The sequence below is a fragment of the Myotis myotis genome, unplaced genomic scaffold, assembly GCF_014108235.1.
Source record: "Myotis myotis isolate mMyoMyo1 unplaced genomic scaffold, mMyoMyo1.p scaffold_m19_p_17, whole genome shotgun sequence".
Lineage (NCBI taxonomy): Eukaryota > Metazoa > Chordata > Mammalia > Chiroptera > Vespertilionidae > Myotis > Myotis myotis.
The window spans coordinates 26702226-26727987 of NW_023416321.1; the positions used below are offsets into that span (position 1 = coordinate 26702226).

Below are 25762 nucleotides of genomic sequence, written 5' to 3' on the forward strand. Positions count from 1 at the left end.
GCCAAGCCGCCTGGAAATGGTGTAGATCAAGCACCAGGGACCAAAAGGATGGGGCAGACAGCAGGCACCTGCAGGACTGTGGATGTGGGAAGCCAGGGGGCGTGAGCCAAAAAACACAGAGTAACAGCTGCTGCTGCATATGTCCAGCACGGAGCCCCTGGGATTGCCTCCCCTTTACACCATATCAAAGTGAAGGCAAGGCTTCTAAGTTAAAGTGAACTGAACAATCAATTCCAAAGTCTTTGGAGCAAAACAAGGAGCTCATTAAAGGCTTCCTCTTCTGGCATCCAGAGGGCTGCTACTCCCCCAGAGCTCCCTCTGCACTTTCAACTCCGACTCTAATTGTCCCACATGCACCAACCTGGACAACTCAATACAAAAGGGAAAGAAAGGCGTCCGAACATCTCCCCTGAAAAAGTTAATACAGGAAGAAGCGTTTACTTGAAAGCCTTCTCTAGAAATAATATCTGCATGGCAAGACTCCTATTATCAGCCCATACCATATTTCCTCTCTCCAGGGCACCACACGCAGGCTGCCAGAGACCCAAAGAACATCTCTATCTGCTCAAAATAAAAACTACCCCCCACCCTAAAACCGAACATCTCTCAACCTAACTTGTTCCTGCAGTCTCTTCTGCCTTCTACAAGCCCAGCTGAGTGAATGACTAATTGTCAAGATAATCCTCAAGAAGATCAGCTCATTAGAACCCTTCCAACTCTGTCCCAACTTCAAAAATTGTCAACATTTGGGTTACAGAAAACATTTGTTTTCATTAACTCCTTAGCCCACTCCACCCCAGGTCTTCACCTGTCTATTGTCTGTGTCCATGGGCTATACCAGTGGTCAGCAAACTCATCAGTCAACAGAGCCAAATATCAACAGTACAACGATTGAAATTTCTTTTGAGAGCCGAATTTTTTAAACTTAAACTATATAGGTAGGTGCATTGTTATTAACTTAATTAGGGTACTCCTAAGGCTTAGGAAGAGCCACACTCAAGGGGCCAAAGAGCCGAAGTTTGCTGACCACGGGGCTATACAATAGCCTATAAAATAAAAGGCTAATATGCAAATCGACCAAATGGTGGAATGACTGGTCGCTATGAAGCGCACTGACCACCAGGGGGCAGAGCTCAACGCAGGAGCTGCCCCCTGGTGATCAGTGCACTCCCACAGGGGGAGCGCCGCTCAGCCAGAAGCTAGGCTCATAGCTGGCGAGTGCAGTGGTGGTGGCAGGAGCCTTTCCCGCCTCCCTGGCAGCACTAAGGATATCCAACTGATGGCTTAAGCCCGCTGGCCTAAGCCATCAGTCACACATCCCCTGAGGGATCCCGGCCTGAGAGAGGGCACAGGCCGGGCTGAGGGATTTCCTGCACCAGGCCTCTAGTTTGCTTATAAATTATTTGGTTATTCTCTTCCTGCCCCTTCCACTCTTAATACCTTACTAGTTTCTGAGTGGTAAAGTCAGTAAGAGTGATAAGGGGAGGATGACTTTTTTTAAATTTTCCTCTCAGGATTTTTCTCAACTGCTCACAAATTACTCTTACAGAATCAAATTTTACATTCACATGATTCGAAACATCTCTAATAAGCTAGAGTGAGGCTTTCTCTGGTCATACTTTGAAAATCTGAGCTCACTTCATTCTGCAGAAGATGAAAACATTCTGTTCTTTCATTCTCCTACTGGGGCTAGGCAAAAACAAGAAAGACTGAAATGGGAGGTAACAGGAAAAGTAAGCTATTCAAGGTCAGAGTAAATTGGTCCAAAGCCAAGTGCACAAGGCCAAGAAAGCAAATGCAAGAACACATGCAGTAATGTTTCATTCTTGTGACCAGAACAGACACTCTTTAACTCATCAGAATCTTTGTATTCCTCTCTGGGAATCTAAAAGCAATCCCAGTCCTCCCCCACCCCTACCCTCACCCCATAATGAAGTTCACAGTCTACAAGCAACATACTAGTAGTTTTGAGGAAAGATGTTTATTATGCAAAATAGTTTTACTGCCTAAGAGTCTAACAAAGAGTAGGAGTCCCATTAATTAGCAGAGCTTCAGGATTGAACTGTTCCCCATGGATTTGAGAACAGGAGATTCCCAGTAAGTACACTGGATCTGGGATGGAAAGAAACAAGATGGAACGGGTTCCAAATGAACAGAACAGCTGCTAGAAGGTAAGCACTGACAGACATAACAGGAAGCAATTCCAAGTGTAGAGGTTGGGTGTAATGTTAACGAATTGCAGTAAGACCTTCCTGATAACAAAATACCTAAAAAAGTTGGATATGATATAAAAATGTTTTAACATGCATGTCTGAACTTTCAAGAAAGTATGAGAAATCTTCAAAGGCTGGAAATAGGATCCAAAGATATGAGAGCCAATAAAGGTATAAGGGCTCAAAAGGCACCCATCTCTAATAATCAAGGTCAATTTCTAATAAACTTGGGAAGCAGGAGACAAAGCCTGAACAAGAAGGGGAGCTGGATCAAAGACCCCTCATGCAGTTTAGATACCTAAATGGTCCCTTCCTGAAATAAGAAATTATTCATATATATATCTGCTTATCTGCTTCCAGTTCCTGACACGGAGCTCCTGAATCCCCGAGTGGCAGGTGCATCTTCTGTTCTAATGTGGGGACTCTTGGTGGGCTCCTACACAGCTCTGGGATGGGGCCTGGTCACCAGAAAGACCAAACCGTGATTAGAAGCTTGTAACTTTCAGCCCCACTCTCCATCCTCTGGGAAGGGGAGAGAGGATGGAGATTAGAGTTAATAGTTGATCATGTCTCCATGATGAAACTTGTGGGGAAGAAACTTTCCTCCGCCTTCCTAAGGTTCTTCCAGCTGGTCTGACAATGAAATCTTCATGAGACAAATTAACAAGACAAAATAACCAAATTTAGTTACATACGTATGCATAGGAATGCCGCATACTGTACCAGTACATTAGGAAGTCAGGGACAGAAAGTTAAAATGAGAAGTATACAGTATATATAGTATGTGGGCTTTAGCAGAAGTGATGCTATTTTGGGCTAATAACTAGATCAACATGAGACAGATTAACAAGAGAAAGAAACAAATTTAATTACATTTGTCTGGGAACCCCACCTATATGAAAGGTTCAGTGACAGAAAGTTAAAATGAGGTGTATCTGGCATTTAGTGCTAAGGATGACGTAAGGCACTTTGGGGCATCAGAGGAAAGGGCATCCCAGGAGGATCAGAAGGGCAGATACTCAGTAATTAGATGTTTGCCCTGCCCTCTACATAGGTCATAGAACATTATCTCCAGTAATGACTTATTATGGGCAAGGCCCCTAATTTAAATTTTTTTAAGGGAGAGGTAGAAATTTCTCATGAGCCTACAGGGTCTTGATTGGCCCTCAGTTTAAAATAGTGCATATGCCAAAGTGGCACACGTCGGGGAGGCCTGTTCTGAACCCTCAAACCTCCATAAAATGCATAAACTATGGGGTCCTCTGGGTTGGTGAATGCATCCAAGTGCTAGGAGGGTGGCGTACCCCAACCCCACAGGGACAGACGCTCTCGTCTTCAGAACCCTTCTGGGTTTCTTCATTCGCATCCCTTGTAATACCCTCTATAATGAACTGGTAGATAGAAATGTTTCCTTGAGTTCTGTGAGTCATTCTAGCAAATTATCAACCCCCAGGAGAAGGTCTTGGGAATCCCTGGTTTCTATTATAGCTGGTTGGTCAGACGTATGGAAGGCCTGGCCGTACCATGGGCATCGGAAGTGGGGGGCCGTCTTGTGGGTCCTGATGCTAACACCAGCTGGATAGTGTCAGAACTGATTTGTACTATAGGACACCCAGCTGGTGTAGGAGAACTGGGCCCTGTGGGTAGTGTTGGTTTAAACAGTAGAAAGAAACACAAAGGTTTCCTTTCACTCTGTAACCACAAAGGAAAAGGGTGTCTCAGCCTGGACTTTCAGGAGGAGAAGGAAAATAAGTATTTTTTCCCTGAGAATTCTAACAGCCTTATTGCATCACCATCACTGGGGACGAGACTCCCTGCCTTCCATGCTTAAAAACCCTAGGGAATACTGGTCCTTTTTCCTCTGTCTGCTGAGGTCCCAGGTCCCCTTGAAAACCCCCAGTTCATTGAGGGACAGTCCTTGTCCCTTGTCCTTTACAGTGTGAACAAAAATGGGGGCCTATGCCATGAACCTGACAAGCTCAGGGGGAACCCATGGCAGGCAGGCCTGCCAAGCTCAGTGACCAAAAGTAACCACACAGGAGGGTCTGATCATAAATTGCTAGCTGGGCAAGCCACAGCAGGCAGTCTACTCCCAGGCCTCCAGCTGCCGTAGGCAAAGCCAGTCTTCACCGCCAGTGAGCCCTGTCCTGTTCTTATGCATCCAGGATAACACAGCTTCGAGATGTCACAGGAATTTTCTTTTCTAGACCCTTCGCTGGCACAACCGCAGGCCCCAGAGCACAAGATCATCACAGCCGGAGACCACAGAACCCTTCCTTGTTATCTTGTTCCCCAAATGCCAGTTCCATATACTGTAAATGTTAATTATTAACCCTCCTGTACCCACCAATGTAAAAAGGTGTGTTTCTCCATTTTTGCTTTTTATTCAATCCTACTGATTTCCCTGCTATGCTTTCTCCCACCTCGTGATGCATTTTATGTATCTTCCTGGGGTTTTTTTTTCTTTGATTCTAAGTGCAGAAAAGAAAGTGGCAAACTCCATTCACAGAAGCATTTTCTCAATCTGTTGCAATTTCGCTTCTGGGCATGTCTTCAAAATGAAGTGTCAAATAAACTCTTACAAAATTTTTCTATAGGCTATACTTTCTTTGGTCAACAATAGCCATACCGGAAGTTCCTGAAGGGTCTCTTTTGCCTGGGTGAGGCTGTGGGTTCCTCCCTCAGTCTGATGCCACCTATGTTATTGGACACTGAATATTCTCCCTCTTCTGCTCTCCTGATGGTCTAGGCCAGGGGTGGGCAAACGTTTTGACTCGAGGGCCACAATGGGTTCTTAAACTGGACCGGAGGGCCGGAACAAAAGCATGGATGGAGTGTTTGTGTGAACTAATATAAATTCAAAGTAAACATCATTACATAAAAGGGTACGGTCTTTTTTTTTCCCCCGGTCCGCGGGCCGTAGTTTGCCCACGGCTGGTCTAGGCTCTCCTGTGATCCGAGGGAGTTTATTCTTAGTTTCATATTCCTTCTGCCATTTCACAGGGATTTGGGGAATAAGAGGAGGTAAGTTTATTATTTCCGTGAGCTTTCAGAAACTGTGATTAGCCCAGCCAGAGTGGCTCAGTGGACGGAGCATCCTCCCGTGCACCAAGAGGTTGCTGGTTCAATTCTGGTCAGGGCACATGTCCGGGTTGCAGGTCCCAGGATCCCCAGGAGGGACGTGTAGAAACATGGGATGTTTCTTTCTCATCAATGTTTCTATCTCTCCCTTTCCCTTCCTCTGTCTCTCAAAATCAAGAAAAACATATTTAAAAAAACAAAAACAAAAAAACCTGTGGTTATTAGCTGGTTTTGAAAAAAGAAATAGATGTCTGTTTCACAACTCACACAGTTGACCTCTGATCTGATAATATTATCACTTCTTCACAGATGCACTCCTACCCTCAAAATATGCCCTGGGGACTCTCATTGCCAGTGGGCCCTCACTGCCTCCCACCTCCATGTCCCAGCCAGGAGCATGCCAAAGCCTCCCAAGCCCCTGGGGTTACCCCGGGAGGCCAGGGAGCTAGCATTAAGTGGGGGTTCTAACTCCATTGATATGAGTAGTTGGGACAGGTGTGAGAGAACCCCTGAAAACATTCTCCATCATCTAGCTTTGCTGATTTTGTTTTTAAGATCCTTGTATCAGATAGGCTCCTTGCCCTTGATCTCCATAGATTCAACCAGTTCTTTTAGACTGAGGTGTGATACTGTGATATAAGAAGAAATATAGATTTGGTCTTCAACCCTAGTTCCTAGCAAAGAAGTCCTAAAACCCTTGGAATTTCCTGAGTGGTCAGGGTGAGAGGCATCTATTGTTATTTGTAACAAGCTCCTTTCAACCCTACCAGAGTTTATGCTAATGAGGTGACTCTTGGAAGAAGGGGGTTTGCAGCTAAGGAGACCAATCCTGGGATTAGAGGGTTGGAGCTTTCACTCCATCCCTGACCCCCAAGGAGGGGACTAGGGCTGAGGATTGCTTTAAACACCAATGGCCAAATGATTGAATCAATAATGGAATATCCGAAAAAATTCTAAATAAATAAAGGGGTTCTGAGAGCTTCTGGGTCAGTGAACACATCCAGGAGCCAGGAGGGTGGTACACCCCAATTCTATGGAGACAGGAGCTCCTGACCCTTCCAGACCTCATCCTGTGTACCTCTTCATCAGGTAGCCAAATCAGACAGAGGTGTGGGTTACCTGAGGGCCAGACTTGTAAACAGTGTTTGACCGGGGGAGGGGGAGGGGGCGGTCTCATGGGCCTGAGCCCTTCATCTGTGAGGTCCCTGCTAACTCCAGATAGTGTCAGAATTGGTTATGTGAGGAGGGAAAACCTCACACGCAAGCTGTTAGAAGTGTTGTGGGTAGGGAAATTGTTTTCTTTATGAGGTTACTTAGATGGCAAGAAAAAAAACCTCAAATATTTGTCAAAAGAATTTAAGAACAGCACTCCCCACACCCGATTTCTATGTGTTTTTAACAGAAAGCATAGAAAGAAAAAGAAAGCTACATATTCACTAGGCTCCATAAGCAGGTTGGTCTGATGCCAGAACCCATTCAAGTTGGATTGGCCTTGAGTAGTACTCTCAAGTTGATTTATAACCCAAGTCTCTTTACTATTCAAGGCAACACACAGCCCTAAGCCCAGGCATCAAAACAGCAACCAACAAATTAGTATTATCCTTGCAAAACTCAATCAAACATCTGTACCCAAAGGCTGACACACAAAAGCACTGCAGTGCACTCCAGGAGGCATAAATTATAAAACTGGATTCACATATTTAAATGGAATGTGACCATTTTATGAAAAATATCTGCCACATACCCTTTTACTGGCATATTTAATTTTGTATTTTAGTTGAACATGCTTGTTAAACATTACGTGTCACAAAGTTTATATCTGTGAAAGCCTTCAATTGTGGATTTTTTTTTTACAACTCTCATAACAATCTGAGAAATGAAAGGAGAGATAACAAAGAAAAATGCATTGGAATCTGAGAAAAGTAGAAATAGAATAAGGTTCTTGACTTCCCGGGGGGGAAAAAGATTTAGACACTGACTTTTTTTTCTCTAAGTGCTCCTAAAATTAATATGTAAAAAATGTTTGTTAAAATTTAGCACTGACAATTAGAACAATCATTAGAGGGGAAAAAGTAAAGAGCATGGATTTATAGACACAGAAACAGGCCTGGGAGGGCCATCAGCAGGAACAATGAACTGCTCATGGTTTCCTCGGCCCAGATGCACTGCCCACTTTCTCCTGTAGCTTGAGTACTGCCTCCATCTAGACCAGCGATTCTCAACCTGTGGGTCGCGACCCCTTTGGGGGTCGAACGACCCTTTCACAGGGGTCGCCTAAGACCATTGGAAAACACATATATAATTACATATTGTTTTTGTGATTAATCACTATGCTTTAATTATGTTCAATTTGTAACAATGAAAAGACATCCTGCATGTCAGATATTTACATTACGATTCATAACAGTAGCAAAATTACAGTTATGAAGTAGCAACGAAAATAATTTTATGGTTGGGGGTCACCACAACATGAGGAACTGTATTAAAGGGTTGCAGCATTAGGAAGGTTGAGAACCACTGATCTAGACCTTTCCAAAAACCTCAGCCTTCTCCTTGCTCCCAACCCTCATCCCACTATATGGTGAACACATTTCTATCCTGGCATCTATAACACTTTATTAAACTGTTGTTTACAACACCATCATGTTCATCAGACATAAGTTCCTTGGGGGCTAGGACAGAGTCAATGTCTGAGTCTTCTACCACATTGTAGTTACTCAATGTTTGTTGAATGGCTCAATATAGAGCCAACTTTTGCGCATTTGAAACTATTAGAGACGAGTAAGAGAGTTCATATGAGCAAGGCTATGAATGAGTAAATGATGGTATAAGTTATTTGTTGCAAGGAGGCCAGGAGCATGTGTAAGTTACTAGTGCATTTCTGAAAAAGCCACCCTTCCATCTTTTTTTTTTTGCTAAGTTTAGAAATCAATGGATGATGCAGGAGGATGGATTGGTAGACAATGTTAAGGCGTCTTCCATCTCCAACGCTCCAAGTTTAGAGAATAATTTTAAGAGACACTTGGACTGATTGTCCCTGAAACCATATTTCACCTGCAGAAGCTCCATGTCTTCAGGGTTCTCAGAGCCTGGAATATTCTCCATCAGGATGGCGGACATCACTTTCACATTCATCTTCACCATGTCCAGCTCACTGTGCAACTTGCCAATCTGTTGAGAGCAACACAGTCACCGGTCAGTATGTGGGACCCCTTGTTTCCTTCTCTCAGGGGACCCTTGTTGGGAGGAAAAATGCTTTTGTAAAATTTAATATTGTCAAATCTCTATTTCAATTAATATAGATACATTTACACATTTTGCAAGTGTGTTTTCTGTCACCTATAAGGACTTAAAGATCGCTTGTAATAAATCCAAAAATATTTCCCAGGAGTGTTAAAAATGAAGGGGGAAAATCAGATTAGGAACAATATGGAGAAGGGGAAGGTGACTATACCAGGGACCTGGACAAAATGGAAAATGTTAGCATGGGTTTCTTGGCAACTGATGGAAAAAAGGGGGGGGGAAAGGTGGTACAGTTCTCATGGTATTAGGGAAGGAAGAATCAAGAAATACTTTATTTTCTCTTCCTGGATTAAATTCTAAGAGAAATTAACTGCACGAATTTTTTTAAAGGGTAGTGTTATTTATTTGTGTTTATTTCTTTATTTTTAAATCCTCACCTGAGGATATTTTTCTCATTGATTTCTGGAAGGGAGGGGGAAAGACAGAAAGAGAGAAACGTCAATGTGAGAGAGACACATTGATTGGTTGCCTCGTGCTTGCACCCCAACCAGGGCCAGGGATTGAGCCTGCAACCAAGGTACATGCCCTTGACCAGAGTTGAACCAGGACCTTTCATTCGCTCTAGCCACTGAGCAAAATTGGCTAGGGCTCCATAAATTTTTATGTAATGCTGAATAATACTACTACAAAGCCTTCAATAATAGTTCCCTTAAAGCAACACAGAAAAGAGCTTCATACGGGGTGGGGCAAAAGTAGATTTGCAGTTGTGAGTTTCTTATATTATTATTTATTAATTATTGTATTATTTTCTATAACAACAACTGTAAATCTACTTTTGCCCCATCCTGTATAATAACTGCTCATCTGGACTTCTGATAAACAGATACAGAGACAAACAAGTAAGTGTAATTCAGTTAACACAATAAATACTCCTAATAAGACTACCATGTGCTGAGGTTTCTGAAATGGTGTTTGGACAGTCCTAATCAAAACCAATAACAATCAGCTAGTTGGCACCAGGTCCATTTCACAGCCCAACCTCCACAAAGACACAAAAGCCACTAGCCAAGCAGAACTGTTCAGAGCTTGGACTTTAGGGTCAGACAGAATCCGTGGGCTTAGAATTGACCCATGATAAGTCACACAGTATCATTAAGCTCCAGCCCCCTCCCCTACAGAATGAGGGTAATAATAATGTGCCCCCACCTCATAACAGTGTGAAAAAGAATAAACAAAATGTATACCAACTGCTCAGAACTTAGAAAAAGTCATCAATACATTCAGTTGTTGCTTCTGTTACCTGTTCTGGGACCAATGTAATAGTCGAATTCTTGGGAGCAATTACGGAAGAAAGAGCTGGTGCAGTAGGAACAGATGTGGGTGGATTTGATGAGACTTGAGCAGTCTGTCAAGATGAAATACGGAAAGATTATTATTTAACATTTATGACCATAAACAACCCAAGCTCAGTTATTTTTTCTTCCATTCAGATGACTCCATCACTTTCTCTCAGCCAAAATCCAAGTTTAGAGGGTGTTAGCCCAGAGTCAATCATAAAATGTTGAATCTGCCCACATTTTGCCCACATTTAAGCAAATGGCATAATAGAGTAAGTAGAAGGTGGCTATTATGATTAACTGAATTAAAATTGCCGAAACCGGTTTGGCTCAGTGGATGGAGCGTCGGCCTGAGGACTGAGGGGTCCCGGGTTCGATTCCGGTCAGGGGCATGTGCCTGGGTTGCGGGCATATCCCCAGTGGGAGATGTGCAGGAGGCAGCTGATCGATGTTTCTCTCTCATCGATGTTTCTAACTCTCTATCTCTCTCCCTTCCTCTCTGTAAAAAATCAATAAAATATATTTAAAAAAAAATAAAAATAAAAAATAATAAAATTTAATAAAATGCCCTTAGATTTTTTATCAATGGTCTACAAGACAAACTGCCCTGTGAGATTGCTGCTGTCCTCTTTCGGGTCGTTACAAACAAAGGGTAAATCAATTCGTGTCGAGTCTTTTGAAGCCACAGCTGGCGAGGCATCTCCTTCTCCACCAATGGACCTCTCTGAATCCATGCTCCACTCCCAACCCCGGGTGGAGAGCCCACGTTCAGGGCTTGAGGCCAGTGCTTCTCAACAGGAATGTGCAGAGAAGTCACCTGGAAACCTTGCAAAAATGAGCCTCTGATTTAGTCGAGGATAAACTAAAGATGATACCCCAAATCACACTTGGGGTAAGTAGCAAGGTTCTAGGCCATGACCACACTGTGCGTGGAAGAGAACAAAAGGGGTCTGATGAGCGGGCTCATGGGCAGGTGAAAGAATGGGGCGAAAGGCCAATGGCCACGCAAGGAGAAGAGCTGGTCCTCCGGACAAAGCCTCCTTGAAGATAAGACTTGTGGTATTGCTTATTCCACCAAGATAAGACTCGCCAGTCTAAGGAAGGCCAGGAATGCTGTTTCTGCATTGTAGAAATCACGGAAAGTTAGGTGAATTTAATCAGCCACTCAAACTGTTATAGTTCAACACTTTGGAAATTATTTGCAAACTTGAGAATACATGTGAATATCTAGAAACTCTCTCATGGACACAGTATCAATAATAAACAATAGACATATTATAAAGCTACCCAAGGTAAAGACCATTGTCTATAGCACCAAGACCTTTTGTTTGAAAGCTGCCCTCTCCTCTACTATAGCCAAATGATTCCTGTTTGGAGCCAACGTATCATATTTTTACATGAACTCAGTTGAGTTGTGCAGAAATCGAAAACTGGCCCGGAGTGGTTCACGGAGCCTCCTTCTCCCAGTTTTTGTGTGTTTCTTTAAAAAACTTGGAATCTGAAAAATGCTAAAGCAATCACATGGAAAACTGGGAGCTATGTTATCTGCTATGTGGAAGGAGCTGTTCTGCAATGAGAGAGAGGAATGAAGCTGGTGATCAGAGGAACATCTAGAGCAGCCGTGGGCAAACTACGGCCCGTGGGCCTTGAAATGAATAAAACTAAAAAAAAAAAAAAAGACCGTACCCTTTTATGTAATGATGTTTACTTTGAATTTATATTAGTTCACACAAACACTCCATCCATGCTTTTGTTCCGGCCCTCCGGTCCAGTTTAAGAACCCATTGCGGCCCTCGAGTCAAAAAGTTTGCCCACCCCTGATCTAGAAGCAGACAAGAAACAAGGCATTTGAGAGCCTGGTCCCTGGTTGTTCAAAAGATCCAGCTAACACCAACCTGTTGTGGCTTCATTATTCTAGGACATGCTGCAATATCCTCCTAATATAGTCATCTTCTTGCTTAACCTGAATAGAGCTGAGATTGTCCCTCTCAGTGAGAAAAAATCCATGTCACATACTAACTTACTCTGCGTGAGTCAAAGAAAAGACCTCCTACCTCTTGTTCTGCTGCGTCCGCCTCTGCCTCTGAGGGAGGAAAGTGAACACCTTTCTTAAGCAGGTCAAGGTACACGTCCTTCACCTCACTTACATCCACACCTCCTGGGAAACCCTGAGACCAAGTCTGAAAACAACAGCAAACACAAAACACAATTCTTAAGCTGGCGACCGAAAATGAGAGATTGACAATTAAGGGCTTTACTCAGAAAGAGAAAGCTACTTTTGAAGGCCAAGGACAAACTGTACATTTTCAGAGACTAGAATAATAATATAAAATATGTGTAAGCCTGGCCAGCATGGCTCAGTGGTTGAGTGTTGACCAGGAGTATGAACCAGGAGGTCACGGTTCGATTCCCAGTCAGGGCACACGCCTGAGTTGCAGACTCGATCTCCAGTGTGGGTGGGCTGTGCAGGAGGCAGCCGATCAATGATTCTCTCATCATTGGTATTTCTACCTCTCTCTCCCTCTTCCTTCCCCTCCTAAATCAATAAAACTATTTTTTAAGAATAAAAATATAATATGATTAATCATCAGACTCGCCTGCCTCAACATTTTAATGAAACCCTGGAATATATATTATTATTTTTTGCTGTACCAAATCCAGAATTGATACACATATTCTAAAACAGCATCAGTAGCTCTTTTGCCAAATAACTTTGCAAGCAATCAGTTATTTTCTCCAGACATAGTTTTCATATCTGCAAAATGAATGTACACATCACTCTCTTTCCTACCTGACATGGAGAAAATAGAAATCAGAGAGAAAGCAGGAAAATAACTACAAATTCTCTTGGATAAAAAAGCACCATCCAATACCAAAAAATTATCATTACACAGAAAATCCAACAGTAAAATGCTGTCTGGCTCCATCAGAGGTTTGTGAAGGACGACGAAACCAATTGGTATGTAATGAGATCTCTAATTGTAGAAGTGTTCCACCCCATCAAGTATACAATAGACTCACCTTAATGAAATTCAAAATTCTATTCTGAATGTTTAGTGGCAAGGTGTATCTGGGTTGCAGCAGTTTAACTAGGCTATCTTTAACAAACTCCTTCTTCACAATCAGAGATTGGAAACTTGGACCACAGTTCTGCATGCACATGTCAATAAGCTAAATTAGAAGAAAAAAGTTAAATGGTAAATTTCTTTGGTACAACCACTTCCTAAATATGAGGTGAAAATTGCTAAGTAACAATTTCTACCAGCATCCTCATTAACAAACAGAATTTAGTGTCTACTAAAACATATGGCAAAATGTTAGGTTCCAGGGAATGCGACAAAGTATAAGGCATAATGTAACTGCTTAGAGCAGCGATTTTCAACCTTTTTTCATCTAATGGCACACATAAACTATCAAAATTCTGTGGAATACCAAAAAAGTATGTTTTTTTTGCCAATCTGACAAAAATAGGTATAATTTTCATTGATTTACGAAAAATAATAGTAATTACCTACCCTTTTTGCTACAAAGTGACTTTTAAAAAAATCAGGTGATTATACTTGTATCTAAGGATTTCTGGTACCAAGAATTAACCAATCAGATGTAAGCTTATTATGAGACATGACCAATAAGATGCAACTTTATTATATAACTTATATCCTTATGGTTCAAGACAGGGAATTCACACCAGATGGCTATTATTGTGTTGGCTGTTGTCATTTTTTTATTTGACAATCTAAGGGGAAAGCCCCCGCTGAACAGTCAGGTATTGCATGTTTTTAAAATGCTTGTGGCACACCAGTTGAAAAATCGCTGGCTTAGAGGACAGACTTTTTGGGGAGTCAGGACACATAGTAGGACCTTAATAAATGGTAACTATTTTTTAAATAATTGTGTTGAATTTATTGGAGTGACATTGGTTAATAAAATAACATAGGTTTGAAGTGTACACTTCTTTAATACTTCATCTATATATTGTATTGTGTATTCACCACCCAAACTCTTGTCTCCTTCCATGACCATTTATCCCCATCTTACCCTCTTCTACCTGCCCCCACCCCACCTTCCTTTCTGGTACTCACCATGATGCCTGTGTCTATGCGGGGGTTTTTTTGTTTTTGCTTTTCTTAATCCTATCACCTATTTCACCCAGCCCCCCAATCTTCCTAACAGCTGTCAGTCTGTTCTCTGTGTCCATGAGCCTGTTTCTATTTTGTTTGTTTAAATGGTAACTATGTTGATCCCCTGCTTCCATGCGTAATTTTCCATCAGGAGAGAATGTGCTGGTTAGCGGATAGAAGTATTCTTTTCCCAGAAGCTTGAAGAAAAAAAGCTACTTGGTAGTTTTAGTTCTCACAGTGACTAATCCAAGCACAGAAAACCAGGCTTTGGGGCCATCCAGAGCTGAAGAAGACCACCCCGAGGCCTGGCCACCCTAGGGGCTGAGCTCACTCTACAACAAACGCCTGGAGGAGTAAACCCATTTGGCACTTACCCTGAAGCCCCCAAAGCTCTCCACCCAGGGTGTGCTCCTCAAAGGCCTATGAATTAACTGGCTCCTAGGAATCCGTCCAACCACTTTCCATTTGACAACAATAGCATCTTGCTGAGACTTATTGACTCATCGGAGAAAAGGCTAGCCTCACAGTTATAAAGCCTGGTAACAAAATGCTCCCTTAAAAACAGAACGACTGGCTTCTTGACAAAACCGCTCCACCAACTGATGGTAGGAAATCACAGTCTCGTCATATCCCAGGGAAGACTAATCAAGGCTCAGAAGTCCATGGAGAACCCAAACGTTGGATGGTATCAGGAACATTTATGATTGACATCGACACTCTCTCTTCACTTCATAGTAATAAAATGGAAAGGTCATCTATGAGGATTCATTTTTAAAGAGTTTATTAGTAAACATCAAATTGCTTTTGATGCACATTAGATGCTACCTTCAGTGACTAATTCCTGTCACAATCAAGTCTGGCTTAACAATATCAAAGTCAGTCCCGAGGCCTTCAACACACCTCTGCAATGCAGTGAGTAGTCTGAGGTGAGGTGATTGGGCCACTAAATAGACATCTTGGGGAAATCTGCAAGAAGCTATCAGGAGACAAAGGCTAATGTAAAGGAAATGCAAGAAGCAGGTACCCTAGTGAACTCGGACCTTCACAAGGAGGGGCTGTCCTGCCCCCCAGTCTGTGACTCTCGCCCTTATTTTGGCACAGGTTTTAGATTCATTTGTTCTCAGGTACTGGAGTGGAAATCATGGGGTGGAGGAAGTACAGTTACCCAAGAGGGAACAGGCAATGGGAACAGGCAGCTAGCTGGGAGTAAGGCTTGAGAGCTCAGACGACCTGAAGGGAAGAAAGGGGAACCCAAGGCGAAATGGAGGGTCCGAAGGGTAAGAAGAAACAACACTGTGGAATAACCCAGCTTCCTCAGGGATGGGTCCCGGTTCATCCTCGGAAGGAAGGAACCACGATGGAGAGAGATATGGAGTTGGAGATAAGAAACAACCATAGACAGGTCAGGTAGGCTGGGTGCAATAGAGAAGAGACCGGCTCATTACAGAGGATAACCTTCTGTTATCCTCTGTATTAATTAATTAATAACCACATGCTGAAACCTTCTGTTATCCTCTGTATTAATTAATTAATAACCACATGCTGAAATATAGAAAGTGGCATAAATTCATCTTCTGACCTCACTTTCCTCACTCAAATTTCCTACCTTTGGCGGCCTGGAGCTATTCTAGATCCACTTCATTCCAAAACTACATGTGTTTCTCCCCGAATTCTACAGTCCCTTCTGTTAGCCCTTGAGTGTTCTTGACTACTAGGAGAGGTGGTATTGGGGGTGGTCACGAAACCATTAAGTCAACATCAGTAAGTGATACATGATAGATGGCCCTGTACCATGCATGAAGGACTTGAAAACATGAATGAAGTAAAATAGTCAACAGTCATGTAAAGTACAGCATAGGGAATACAGTCAATAATATTGTAATCACTATGCAGGACCCAGTGGGGCACTGGAAATATGGGGGGGAACACTGTAAAGTATGTGACTGTCTAACTACTAAGCTGTACATACACCTGGAACCAATACAAAATATTGGAAAAATATAAAACATTTGAGGAAATGAAAAAAATATATAGTAGTCCATTCTTTCAAGGGGCACGATTTGTCCTGAGAAACAAGATGGTATGGGCATGGGCATGGAATTTAGACTCTGAGGACATGCTACTTAAATCTTGCGGGGGGGGGGGGGGGGGGGGGCGGGGGGGGGGCGGGCAGAATCACTTAATCTCACTGGTCTCAGTTTGTTCATCTGTGAAATGGAGTTAATAGTACACCTATGTCACAGGGTTGTCCAGAGCATCAATCAGGTATCAGGCAAAGGCTTATTTCCATCATCGACCCATTGTACAGCTATTTCTACTGAAGTGCCTCCCTCCTCCCGAGTTCCCTCCATTCTGTGACCTCCCTGAGGTGGCTGCTATGGGTAAAGGACAAGGGAAAAGTAAAAAAGCAAAAAATGGAGAAAGAGGAAAATGCCTCTAAAACTACATTCAGTCCCAGCCCAGCCCGAGTGGCTCAGTTGACTGAGCGTTGTCCCATGCACTGAAAGGTTGCTGGTTTGATTCCTGTCAGGGCATATACTTGGGTTGTGGATTTGATTCCCAGTTGGGGAGCATATGGGAGGCAACCAATCAATGTTTCTCTTCTCTCTCTCTCTCTCTCTCTCTCTCTCTCTCTCTCTCTCTCTCTCTCTCTCCTTCCCTCCCTCCCCCTTCCTCTCTCTGAGCATGTCCTCAGGTGAGGATTAAAGAAAAAAGAAAAACGATATCAGCTCCTAACCAAAGAATTTCTTTAGTGAAAGCATCATTAAGACTTTTCTCATTCAGCTACTCTCCAGGTAAGCAAAACATGATATGTTTTCTTTCCCATGAAACCAGGAAATGGGAATTGTGCTCATGTCTGCCCCATGGCCCTCTAATCACCCCCAAAGCCCCTAAGAGCAGTGTGATGCTGGCTGATTAGTGCCACAACCATGCGTGGCCTGGGCTGGGCTGAGGTCCAAAGGCATGCAGAAGAAATCAGAAAGCCACACAGCTCACTCTCAGGCAGCAGGCAAGGCTTGCAAACATCCCGAAGGAAAAAGGGCAACTCACCGAAGTGACTGAAGAGGTCATATGGCCAAGGATGGGGGGGAAATGGTAACAGGTCACGTAAGTGTGCATACTCAATCCACAGACAATACGGTGCACAGGAGAATTACTTACATCAACAGAGAACTGTCTCCCCACTGTAACAAGCAGCAGAACTTGGCTGAATCTTAACGAACTGCCAGCACCTTGGAATTCCACAAAGGTGTTCAAGTGCAACACAAAGCTAACGGGGGAGCATTTTCCCAAGACGTTAATTCCCACCCTGGGTAACATATACACACACTTTTGATCAGCCCAGTACCTGTGAGTTTAACCACCAGTTCCCATCTCCTGACCAGAAAAATTGACTTTCCAGGAACAGTTTTTCCACAACATTAAATGCTATTACAATCAACTAAACTCTCTTGATTCTGCAACTCTCAATAAGCAGTTTTAATTCAAATTATAAATAACTTTTTGTTAACCTATTAATTAGCAAATTACAGCAAATTATATATATATATATATATATATATATATATGTATGTGTATTTTAACCCAGAATCAAAATGTGACGATAGCTTGGGAAATCCTAGAGTCTTAATGATAACATGAAAGTACTTACCGACAAAGTAAGTTCGATTTCTTTATGATTGTAGTTTTTGGAAATCCTTTTCTTCAAAGCTTTTACGGCATCCTTTGGCCTGCAGCAGCAAAGACAACGTAATCATCAATTAGGCATTGCCGAAAACCAGGAGTCTCTGCAAAGCAATGTGTGCTGTGAAAGGAGGGATGGCTACAGGGGAGACGGGGGCCTCGGCTCTGCGGTGTGAGCCTGGCAGCACTCCGCACACCTGTTTCCTCGTACATCTAACCTACCCCCTTGCGAGAATCTAATAAAAAATTTCCTATAGCACTGTTTACAATAAAAACTGGACACTTAAATATCCAGTAGTGTGGGATTGCATAGATAACTTGTGGTAATCCCTACTAAGAAATACTCTCTGGCTTTTCAAAATGTCTTATTAAATGGAATAATAATTAAGAAAAAAAAGAAGTGGATTATGAATCAATACTCTAAAACGTTAACTATAGTTTTATTTGGGCGGTGGAGTCATTTGTGAGTTTGATTTTATGTTTGTCTGCACTTTATAAATGTTCTCTGAGATTCATGCACCACTCGTGTAAATGTGTTTTTGAAAAATGGTTATTTAAAATTAAATTCACCAGTCACACACAAACAAAAAAAATTTTTACATAGGAGTATTATTTAGAAAGTGCTACATATGAAATGTATTCATACTCAGTTCCCTCTATCAATGTAGAACAAGTATACAGAAAATGTAATTTCCAAACAATGACGGTTTTCCTTTTGATTAAAACTATTAGTATTTCCTGAGCATCCTGTAGGCAGGGAATAAAGGAAGCATTACGACTCACTAGGTCAGCTTCTGATAGGCTACAATTCTGATACAAAAGGAAGAACTGTATTGTATTAAATAGAGAGTCAAAATTTACTTTGAGATGGTCCAAAGGTACAAACTTCCAGTGAGAAGATAAATAAGTCATGGGGGTATAATCTACAACATGGTGACTTTATCTACAGTTAGCAGTGCTGTATGGTACATTTGAAAGTTGCTGAGAGTAGACTGTAAATGTTCTCATCAGAAGGAAAAAAATTATTTTAGACCCATATGAGGTGAGGGATGTCAACTAAACTTACTGTGGTAATCATTTTGCATCAAAATAGGTAAGGCAAGTCATTATGCTGAACCCTGTAAGCTTACACAGTGCTATATGTCAATTATATCTCAATAAAACAGAAATAAATACAAGTCATTTTTACATATTACCTTCGGATTTGTTATGTTTGCATGGATAGATTTCTATTATATGATAATAATGGCATAATATTACATATGCTTATATGGAATTGTCACTATTATAAAATACATTATTATATGAATTTTTCTATATTTCTAAAAAATCCCACATAAAATCTAGAATTAAATTCTTAGAGAAGTTTAAAAGAATAAAGATACTATTTTATTTTATTTATTTATTTATTTACTTAATCCTCACCCAAGGATATTTTTCCATTGATTTTAGGGAGAGTGGAAGAGTGAGGAAAAGACAGAGAGAAACACTGATGTGAGAGAAACACAATGTTTGGTTGCCTCCTGCATGAGCGCTGACCAGGGCCCGGGCCGGGGAGGAGCCTGCAACAGAAGTATGTGCCCTTGACCAGAGTCTAACCTGGAACCCTTTGGTCCACAGGCCCTCACTCCACTGAGCCAAACCGGCTAGGGCAGAGATACTATTTTAAAAGGGGAAAAATTTTTGACTTTGAGATTCCCTTTTTGTATCATCAATGAAGAAATCAGTATTATCAAGAAAGGGTTCGCAGAGGAACCAAACATGGAAAACAAGATTGCAACGAAAGCACCATAAACACTTTATTAACAATAAGCACTTTCTACTGATACGGTCAATAATTTAGTGTAATGCTTTCTTCAACACACATTACACTAAATCGCTTTTGCTGTCACTTCTCACTTTAATATACACAGTAAAATGAACAAATTTCATCTCTCATAGCAATCTGTAATTCAGGCTAAATTCACAAAGTAGCTGGCCTTCTTAATTTTTTCACAACTTCAATTCTCTCATGTTTCAAAGTGTAACAAAAGATAGTACGTCAGTTGAAAAGACAGCATGAATATGGCAAGTTGGCCTTCGGAGAAAAAAAATCCATCTTGTGACAGGGAGAGGAAGAAAAGACTGCTAGATTATTTCCTGGTTACAATAATGACAATTGCCCGGGGACAGGTCACCCCAGGAGGCCACTAGCTTCTTGATAACATTTTTCAGTTATAGTAACATAAAATATCGGTAATCAGAGCAGGAGCAATTCCTAAAGAAGAAAACAATCTCTCTTTTTTTAAAAAGAATAATTATTTTTCTTAAAGAACAAGGAATTTGAACCAAAATTTGAAACTATTAAGGAAAGGGTGAAGAGGAGAAAAATGATAATGGATCCTCAGACACTGCACATGTTGAAACAAGCAGCTCTCCTAATATTTCAACCTGACCTGTCATCAAAAGGCAGTGGGCACCACCTAAGGGGGGTGGGGGGTTGAAAACACTCTTTCAACAAGAAAAGCAAAAGAGTTTGCAAGAGAAAGCACAGTCGCTCTGATGCCTCTTGGCAGAGGCAGAGGCAGAGGCAGGAGCCACACTCTGTACTCACCCATCGCTGGCGGTGTTGATTATGTCACAAATGTGCAAGAACTGGCCCCAGTCTTCAGTCTGCACGCCCGCAAACGTAGCCTTTTCTGCAAAGAAAAGACTGTTGTGTTGACTCTGAGCTACAACAGAATAAAAAATGGCTGGTCTTCCTGAATTCATCTGCCTGGGGTTTGTTAGCAAGTACCATTACGGTTACATTGCCAAAGGGCAAAGAGATTTTTTTCTTTTTCTGAGCAATCCCCAGTAATTGAGGAATCAATCAGAACTCAAGTTCAGAGTGCTGCTGTAGCCACAGTAATGAGTGACCTATTAATACAGGCTGCAGGCACAACGCCTGGCTGCCAGGCAAGGCCAGGACAGCGAAATCTCCGTCTGCCTGCCTGCTTTTCAGAGGACACCTCCCTAGCAGCCACCCAGAAGGAGAAGTGCCTAGAGCTAAGTATTTTAGCTTATGTAACTCCATTTAACCCCCTCTTAGAGAGGACGAAGCAGAAGTTCAGAGACGTTAAGAAAAGTCCACAAGGCTGCCCAGCCGGTACAACTAGTGTTCAGATCAAAGTTGTCTGATGCCACTTTTTGTTTCTTAAAATCATTCATTCAGCTGTCATGAAAAAGAGATCAGCGGCTCAGTGGTTGAGCCTCGACCTATAAACCAGGAGGTGACAGTTCCATTCTTGGTTGGGGCACACGCCCAGGTTGCAGGCTCCATCCCCCATGGGGGGCTTGGGCGGGGTGCAGGAGACAGCCAATCAGTGATTCTTTCTCATGATTATTGTTTCTATCTCTCTCTCCCTCTCCCTTCCTCTCTGAAATCAAGAAAAACATATTTAAAAAAAAGAAAAAGAGATCAGAACGACTAAAATTGTCTGTGTCCTTTAGCAGTAGAGCAAGGTCACCCCTAGTACTTGTACTATCCAAAGTTGTGCCAGGCCTACTTAAACATTCAGGTATTTTCCCCTCTCCAGACATCCTCCTTAAGAATACAAAATGCTGCCGAAACCGGTTTGGCTCAGTGGATAGAGCGTCGGCCTGCGGACTGAAAGGTCCCAGGTTCGATTCCGGTAAAGGGCATGTACCTGGGTTGCGGGCACATCTTCAGTAGGAGATGTGCAGGAGGCAGCTGATCGATGTTTCTCTCTCATCGATGTTTCTAACTCTCTATCTCTCTCCCTTCCTCTCTGTAAAAAATCAATAAAATATATTTAAAAAAAAAAAAAAGAATACAAAATGCTGTCTGGGAAGGGTAATGGGAAAACTCAACCCCAGAGCTTAACATCTTTCCTACAAGAAAGGAGAGAATCCCTCAGCATGAAAATACCAGGTCACAGAGGGAATGAAGAGAAAATGGAAAAGGATAACAGAGAGGAAGAAAGCATACAGGTTTGGCTGGGAATCTGCTTCTTGGGAAAAAGAACTTGAGTCTGGCATTCAGTGGACAAACCTGACCAATCTTGCCTTGTCTAGGCACATGCTATCATCATTCCTTCTGCCAGACTCCTTGCTCCTCATTCCAAGCTCTGTCTCCAAACTTCCTGGAAAACTCCTAGTCACCCTTCAAAAGCCATGGCAGATTTAATTTCTCCCTTTTCCTACATTTTGGGTGTTTTACATTTTTCTTGTATTTGTAAAGGTACCTACATTACAGCTACTACAAAATTTTGTCCATCTTCCCTACAAAAGTGTGCATTCCCTGAGGGTTGAGACCAGGTCTTGCCTTTGCCAAGCAGGTCCAAGCAGTCGGTAAGCATTTGCATCATTAAAATAACAGGTTTGTGAAGATGCAATCTGAATCCACTTCTGCTCTGAATCCATTTCTGCTCAGAGTTTATTTCCTATCCAATAGGGGTATATAGCCGGCAACAATTTAGAAATCATTTCCTCCTTTATAAAGACGTGGGAACTAAAGATCCGTGGGAACTAAAGATCCGGTTAAGGGGTGTGTTCCATGTCACACAGCAGCTAATGAAGCTGCAGCCCACACTCCCCAGATCAGATCGGAGCCTCCTCACCTCACTAAGTTCCTTGAGAGCATCATGTTTTGCTTGGCATCATAGGCACCAATGCCACACCTGCTTCCCAACGGAGGCATCAGGGAGAGGAGGGAGAAGGGAGCTGGGGCTGGCAGAACAGTCAGTCACTGGCTCCTGCGGACAGTATTCAGATACAGCCACAGGGGACACGAGTTAGGCAGATACCTGCTGGGCCCTGGTGCCTTGAGAGGCCTCTGGTGCCTCCAGATGGCTCCAGCGCTCCCCACTTCCTGCACTCCAGGTCTGAGCATTTGCAATCTCTTTGTTTACTGGGAAAAGGAACTCAGGTTGTCAGGGCTTGGCGCCAGGCAGAACAGGTTTGAAGAGACCTGCCTCTCAGGGAGGTTACATCACTTCACCTCCTTGACCCCTCTCCTCTGTCTTCCTCTGCAAAACGGTCAGAAGAATACTGTGCCTTCGCCAGAACGCCCTTTAGGACTAACCCTGGCAGAGAAGTTTAAGTCCTATCCTTGGAGAGGCCCAGACACTCCACACCTGAGTCCCACGTGGGGCTCACCTGTTCGGTCTCCTCCCCAGAAGGCGTGCACGGGGGTGGGGGTGGGGGGCAGATTTTGGAGGAGGGGGTTCTAGAAAGAGTCAGCCATACAGAAATGCCTCCAAGGGGACGGGTGGGATGCGAGTGCCCCGGGAAATCGCAGGGGGTGGGGAAGGATTTCCTCCAACTTGGACCAACTCTGTCCTCCGCAGGCCTAGAAGGGAGTCAAACGGAAAGGGTCCCCCGATCCCCACAGCCTTCCCCGGGCGTCTGCCCCCGCGCCCCTTTACCTATAAGGTGGCCCACGGAGGTCGCAAACGGATCCCGGTGACTCTTTCCAAACGCCATGGTAGCCCGACCGAGCGGGGCCCAGGAAAGGCGCCTCCCTGTTCTCGGGCTCCACCCGCTCGGTGTCCCTGGCTCCTCCTCTCCGCCCGATCGCTTCCCGGGCTCCGGGCGGAGGCTGAGCGTCCAGCCCGGCCGCTGCGGGGCGCCCGGCACCAGGCGAGGAGCGGGGGGCGGGGACGCGAGGGCGGGGCTCCCGGGCGCCGCGCACCTGCTGCGCGCCCCGCGGGACTGGGGAGCGGGCGGCGCTGCGGGTCCAGGTGGGACCGGCTGGGCGGCGGCCCCCGCGTGGAGCCCGCGGCAGGGACACGGGGCGCCCGCTCCCGACCCAGGTGGGCTTCTCGCCGGGGGCCCCGGAGCCACAGGCTGGGAATGAGAGATCCCAGCTCGGATCCCGCCGCCTGCTGGGCAAATTGCTGCTTTTTCGCTGCGCCCCTCGCTCCGCTTTGTAGCGAGGGAAATACGGGGTTAAGAACACACATCTCAGGATGATTATGAGAATTAGGGACGTAAACCGCTTGGGTCTGTGTCTGGCACCCACAAAATACATATTTAACCGCTGAGTAAATAGAGTGACTATAAATATTTACTCCCACCCCCACCCTCGCCCCAGAGATCCTGGAGGGGAGGTGTGTCCCTGGGCCTTTAAAGCTGCAGGTGATGGGTTGGCTTTGAGTTTAGGGGCCTTCCAGGAGACCACGTCCTTTGTCTCGCTCTTATTTCCTGAGGGACCACAGGGCGCCACTCAGCAAGCTCTCGGTTCCTAACCCTCCCTCCTGGGAGCCCTGTGTTCCAGCCTTGATGAGGGGGAGGGCAGGGGAGGGGAGGGGAGGAGAGGGGCTTTCCTGGTGCTCAGGCCTGGAGTGTGTTTGGCCTCAGCAATGTTCTGGAATGTAAACCCCGGTTTAAGTAGTTCAACTCCTTTCCAGCTGCCCCTTTAGAAGGGGAATTTATTTCCTTTTCCTGTGCATTCAATAACTTCTGATTCCCTGATGTTAATTTCCAGTGAGGCCAGAGCCTGCTAGGGAGTGGGGTATCTCCAGGTGACGGCAATAAGCCACTGGATGGGACCCCCCCCTCTCCGCTCCCCGCCCCCGTTTCCCCCACCCCCACCCCAGCCTTTAGCTAGCTCTTGCTTCCTGATGTCAGCTTGGGCCAAGTTCTACTAGCCTTTCCTTGGCCCTGGGAATGAGGACAAGAGAGATCCAAGTGTGCTTGGTAGACTTAGGTCCTTCGTCTTATATATTTTAAAATAAAAGTCAAAATCAATTGCCATATGCACCAAGGGGCTAACTTTTTCTTTTCTTTCTAATTCTTTTATTTCTCATTTTTCTTGTTCTAAGTGAGCTAATACCTGGGATTCTAAAATCTCGAATAAAACATTTTTTTGTTGTGATGGTTTTTCTCTTAATAGGATTGGTCCTACCTGTAGCTGATATTCTCTCCACCTGCTTACCCTGGGTGAGTAGCTAATTCAGATGGTGTTATTTTACAGATTAGGAAACCCACAGTAAATACTTATTTACACAGTCACCTTGCTAGTGAAGGAGTGTCTGATTCCAGAAGCTGTGACTTTGACCTTTAAACTGCATTTCTCATGGGGAGAGCCCTAGATAGTAGGCGGCACCCTTGACTACTTCACACTTTTAAATAAGTGGGTTCCAGGGCATGTGCCGGAGAATGAGGTGGCTGAACATGGCAAATACCCATGTCTAGAAGACAAAGTTGACCCATCACCAAGCTCTATGCAGCGAAGAGTCATTTTTATCCTCTCATTTAATTCTGCTCTCACCACTGAATTTCTTCAGTTGTCAGATCTGGGCATGATCTTAGAAATCAAAATTTCTAACTCCATCATTTTATAGATGAAAAAAAAAATGACAGCCAGAGAAAGCCGTTCAGCTCCAGGCTAGAAGAATGCAACATAATAGTTTAACCCTGAGTCCCAAACTCTTCCCCCCAAAGGCAACTCCTCTCTATTTTAATACTTAAATGTGTTTCTCCAACCTTCCCCATAGTATTTTCTTTGGCCCTCTCTTAATCCGTCTCATTTTTCAATGGTTCCAGGTCCAAATACCACCCTCTCTGTCTCCCCCAGGTATCCCACTCTGCCGGAAGCCGGTCCATCCTTGCTGCTTGACACAGTCGCTGCAGGAAAGAAACATCTGCACAGCCTATGTTTCAAGGGACCTGGCGTATATAGCATACTGTTCTTAATATGTTTGCTCCCCTTAGCGCTGTGTGTTTTAACCAAGGTCACCTCTCCGAGAAAGGTTGTTTCCCCAGGTAGGAATTTTTCCCTGAAGTCAGGGAGGGGATGCCTCTCCTAGAAAGGTTGTTTCCCCAGGTAGGAATTTTTCCCTGAAGTCAGGGAGGGGATGAAACTCCTTAACTAAGTGCCAGGCGGGCAGTTAATCACTACAAACAATCATGCTTAAGCTACATAATCTTTACTCCCTGGAATGGAGATAAGAAACGCCCTAACCTTTGTAATAGAAATTGACAGGATTAAAATCAACTGGTATAAATACGGATGTAACAAGACAATAAACAGCAGAACTTCGCTGGAGATCCAGACCAGAACTTGGCTGGAGATCCTGGCTAGAGATCCTGGCTAGGC

The 25762-nt window shown here is 43.7% G+C and overlaps 1 protein-coding gene across 11 annotated transcripts in view; it reads right to left on the minus strand.

Moving 5' to 3' along the window:
* Positions 1–23243, minus strand: part of TOM1L1 (target of myb1 like 1 membrane trafficking protein) — a 40312-nt gene extending 17069 nt beyond the window's left edge. For 7 of the 11 annotated variants that reach the window (XR_004972845.1, XR_004972844.1, XR_004972843.1 and 4 more), the window contains exons 1-7: positions 23088–23145; positions 20273–20357; positions 17648–17726; positions 12896–13045; positions 11929–12054; positions 9838–9942; positions 8349–8465 (exon numbers count right to left, since the gene is read on the minus strand). Coding sequence is in view for 5 of the 11 variants with exons in the window: in XM_036340525.1 (XP_036196418.1) it covers positions 8349–8465; positions 9838–9942; positions 11929–12054; positions 12896–13045; positions 17648–17726; positions 20273–20357; positions 23088–23145 (720 nt within the window). In the remaining 6 variants the exon portion in view is untranslated. Of the gene's footprint in view, positions 1–8348; positions 8466–9837; positions 9943–11928; positions 12055–12895; positions 13046–17647; positions 17727–20272; positions 20358–22280; positions 22416–23087 lie in introns of all 11 variants that reach the window. The other 4 variants (XM_036340527.1, XM_036340524.1, XM_036340526.1 and 1 more) reach the window with 4 other exon arrangements.
* Positions 23244–25762: the final 2519 nt, after the last annotated feature.